Source organism: Micropterus dolomieu, linkage group LG20 (assembly GCF_021292245.1).
Source record: "Micropterus dolomieu isolate WLL.071019.BEF.003 ecotype Adirondacks linkage group LG20, ASM2129224v1, whole genome shotgun sequence".
Classification (NCBI taxonomy): domain Eukaryota; kingdom Metazoa; phylum Chordata; class Actinopteri; order Centrarchiformes; family Centrarchidae; genus Micropterus; species Micropterus dolomieu.
Genome location: NC_060169.1, coordinates 9,185,306 through 9,189,624, shown reverse-complemented (window position 1 = coordinate 9,189,624; position 4,319 = coordinate 9,185,306). Strand labels below are relative to the sequence as shown.

The window sequence follows — 4,319 nt, the reverse complement described above, 5'->3', positions numbered from 1 at the left end:
TGTTTTTTAACTACCCCCCCCCCCCCCCCTTCAAAAGAAAAAACAAAAATGAAACAAAAAAAAGAGTGCATGTCTAATACATTTTAAAGTCTACTACTGGATTTCATGTATGGCTGTCCTACCGTCGTCTTAAACTTATTTTTGAATTGTATTTTTTGTTTTAAATGTAAGTTATGTATTTGTAGTGTCACCAGTATGCCAATACTCTCTGCTGTCCTGGTGTGAAACTTGTGTCTGAACATGCACAGTGTGACCCTCACAGGGCATATTTTTAAATCATAGCAAAAAAATGTCTGCCCTTGTCAAAGCTGCTCCTCCTCCTTAAACCCTCAGCTTTGATAGTTCGGAAATTACGTGTTCTTGTAAATAATGACCAAATCTATTTTTTTGTATTCTCTTTGATGACGGCAGACATTAAACAGACGACTGAGGTGAAACTATGAATTGTAATAAGATATTAAATATGTATGCTGCTTTATCTAAAGTACGCAGTGTGAAATTTCTTGAATTTGAACATAACTTTGTATGCATAATCTTTCCATAAAGAGAAATGTTCAACATCAGAACTCATTATCGCTTTTTCCATGTTCTTTTCTGTGACACACAGGTGGCAATGTTTGAATTTGTGGTGGTAGTGTAGAGAAGTGCTTGATATAAATGGAGGTTACAACCGCAACTTACGTTCATTAAAAATGTATTGTTTCAAAGTGTAAACTCTGGAAAACGGTCAGTTATTTGGACTTTGTTTTTCAATATTATATGTAATGGTCAAATTGGCCTACCTCAGTGACTTTTCACTCTGTTAAATCCACTGTCATCAGCCAAATTGTTTTTTTCCTCCCATTCACTTCAATAAATCCCTTTTATATATGTTTTGCAGTTTGTGTTCCTTTTTACAGCACAGTCAAGTCAAAGGGTAAAGCATATACAGAATTCCAGTTTTAGATCATCAGGTATTGATAAAATTCAGAATTGTTTTTTTCTTTACATTGAAAATTGATCCAGGATGCATTTTGCAGCCAACTTAGATGTGATGTTAACTCTAGATTGAACAAGACTTAGAGAACTACCAAAGACAAAACTAAGTGAATTTAAGCTGGGTTTTACTTTGTTTTCCATCAAGTTCAGTGCCAAACAAATACAGAGGAACTGCCACGGTAACACCAAAATGCCATTCAACAATTGTATAAAGAGCGTTTCAGTCATTTCAAAAGCCTTTGTCTCTTGTTAGGCTACTTTAAAAAAAAAAAGAACAGTTAAATGTTTGATTTTAGTCCCCAGTAAACCTACTTGAGAAGGCCTGACGTTGCATTACTCTAGAAACAACTTTACCTGTCTACAATGTAGCCGATCTGTCTCTGATAGATCCTTTCCCTGCTATCTACTTTCACTGTAGCCTTTTACAGCCTTAGCCTTTAATATCCACGTTTACCTTTAGTGTGTCAGTGGTTCAAATCTACATTTAAAGGGCTCCTATGTTTTTGTTGTTTTCTGATTGAAGCTGTAAAGCTTTGGACCCTTTATGTTCCCACAATGACATGATCAGGGAAGACTTCTGACCTTCAGTCCTTAACTTGCTGTTTACTTCTTGCTATGCATGTAGCCAATTCATCTTTTTCCTTTTGTTAGTCTATCGAGCAGAATTAGTAATAAGAAAAGGCTGGTGTGATGGGGTCTGGAGTAAAAGATACATGGCATGTTTTACAGATGCTTGAACCTGGCTGGCATAATAGTGCCAATCAAATGTTAATCCACTGCCCACTTTTCTTACGTTTGAGATTGAAGGAAAGAACTGAAAACAAAGGCATTTAAACTGCAATTATAATAGCCTATGTCTGTTGATGGGACAAGTGGAGGAGGACAGAGAGATGACCTGGAGTCTCGAGAGCAAAATTACACATCTACAAGTAAACACATCGCAGTTATAGTGATATACTTAGTTTAAATGTAAAAGGATGGCGATTATTACAGTTTTATGTACTGTTATGAATAGGCATGAATATAATGTTGAGACCCTATTTGAAGGTTATGTTGTCAGAGCTAAAGAGCTAATACCATTTAAGGTAGAGTTTGACACAAAATCTCGCACCATTTCAACCTGAAACATTCAGCAAAATCTATCAAGCATCACAATCATTACTTGCACAGCCACATCATAGAAAAACAATGGGATTAACAAATATACATGTTATACATTTGCTAAAAAGGTAAGGTGACAAATAAATAGAAGCAAATATACATCACCCCCAATCTTCACAATTAGCCCTAAAAACCAGTAACAGCCAGCAAAGCTTCCCTTGTGACTATATTTCAATAGTCCACCACCTCTGGATCCATGTCTCCCCTGCTGCTTTCCTACTATTTAAATAAAGAATAAAAATACTTTAAGCAAGTGAACTATCTGCTGTCCTTGGGAACAAAGACTGCATTTTGATAGCTATATGTCAGTATTGAGAAGTAAACTTATAGGCAACAACATTTGTAGGTGAAAAAAAGAAGTACGGGAACAGCAGCTCTGGAAAACATGGTCCACGTCTGCAAAAGCTTGTCTCGTCTGTCAGTTGCAAAACCACTTCACATCAGCCATTTTGAGAGGATGCTGCAGCTCGCTGCAATCTGTGTCTGCAGCAGGGTCTAAGGCCTTGGGGAAGAGAAATAGGAGCCAGTGACAGTCTTTTTATCCTCCAGTTTTGCCTCAGCAAAAAATGAGAACTAGATGATGGTTTGGTCATTATAGGAGGATGAGAGTAGGGACTCCTTTGCGTGGTGATCAAGGTATTGCCATGTGAAAGACAAAGTTGGCATAATAAGATAAATGCACAGGAGGTCTGGCAGAAAATGTGCAATAAAATATCCAATAACTTTAGAAATGACTAGTTGTGAAGTTGTAAAAACATAGCTAATACCTCAGTTGATTGGATCGTGGCCCTTTCATCGATTTCATGTTAAGGTGGCAATCTATGAACACTGCCTTGCCTCTATTACTTATCATATTTATCATTATTACAATATTCCAGTAATTGCACCAGTTAAGACATTATCCCACAGTTAAATTAATGTGTGCACTATGCAGGGCAGCAGGTATGAAGTTATGGTATAGTGTGATATATCAAAAAAGAGGGGTGGGAGGGCTCAGAAGCACATTGGAGGTCAGAAGTGGGGGCAAAGGAAGCAGCTTTGCCAGTCCAGGAGGCTGAGAGGTCAGACGTTGTTGGGGCTAACGTTCTTTAGGTTGTTGAGCTCCAGCTCCAGCTGGCGTATTCGCACGTCCTTGGTGGTCAGCTCTTCCTTCAGCCGCCGCAACTCATCCTGCTGCCGGAAGAACATCCGCAGGAGCTATGTAAACAAAAACAAAAACACACGGACGTAAAAAAATAAACATAGTAATACTCAAGTATGAAAAGCTAATGGTAATAGAGGAAATTTGGAGAATGTTTGAAGATTTGCACTATTCACAGAGTATCATAGCAGCACCACTCCTGCTGTATAGATATATTTATTCAGCATTTAGAAAAAAAAACCCAGTGTTTTAGTTGATAAAAACAATGTTTATTCAGTTCTATTCAATTATGTATCAGTTATACTGATGATTATGTTATATTATATAACATTTGTGATTTAATCAAACACTCTAGAACATATCCTTAGTTTAACAAAATCATCTTGTTTCAAGGTCAACACACAAGCTTTTCCCAAGGCTACATCACGCATATATATGCTCAATTAGTTTGTTACTTGATCAATTGAAACCCAGTCAATGAATCAGTCCAGCCCACATCTTCCTCATTTATCTATTTGTTTATTTAATTTAGATCCAAATAATTTGTAAAAGCTCCTCTTTGTTGGGTACAACAGGACATAATGTATATAATATGCAGTACAATACATACAGTGGGGGAAATAAGTATTTGACCCCTTGCTGATTTTGCAGGTTTGCCCACTTACAAAGAATGCAACGATCTATAATTTTAATCATATGTACATTCTAACAGTGAAAGACAGAATCCCAAAGAAAATTCCAGAAAATCACATCATATGAATTTATTAAAATTGATAACCATCTGATGAGGAAAAACAAGTATTTGACCCCCTGGACAAACAGCATGTTAATATTTTGTAGAAAAGCCATTATTGGCCAGCACAGATGTCAAACGGTTTTTATAGTTGGTGACAAGGTTTGTGCACATTTCGGCAGGGATGTTGGCCCACTCCTCCCTGCAGACAGCCTCCAAATCATTCAGGTTCCGAGGTTGTCGCCTGGCAACTCGAATTTTAAGCTCCCTCCAAAGATTTTCAATTGGATTCAGGTCTGGAGACTG

General features: G+C 37.3%; 1 protein-coding gene across 2 annotated transcripts in view; it reads right to left on the bottom strand.

The window, feature by feature from the left end:
* Positions 1-1,086: 1,086 nt before the first annotated feature.
* coro2ba (coronin, actin binding protein, 2Ba) overlaps positions 1,087-4,319 on the bottom strand; it is a 53,657-nt gene continuing 50,424 nt past the window's right edge. For both annotated transcript variants that reach the window (XM_046032189.1, XM_046032190.1), the window contains exon 12: positions 1,087-3,336. In XM_046032189.1, the coding sequence (XP_045888145.1) occupies positions 3,202-3,336 (135 nt within the window). In that variant the 3' untranslated portion in view covers positions 1,087-3,201. The remainder of the gene's footprint in view (positions 3,337-4,319) is intronic.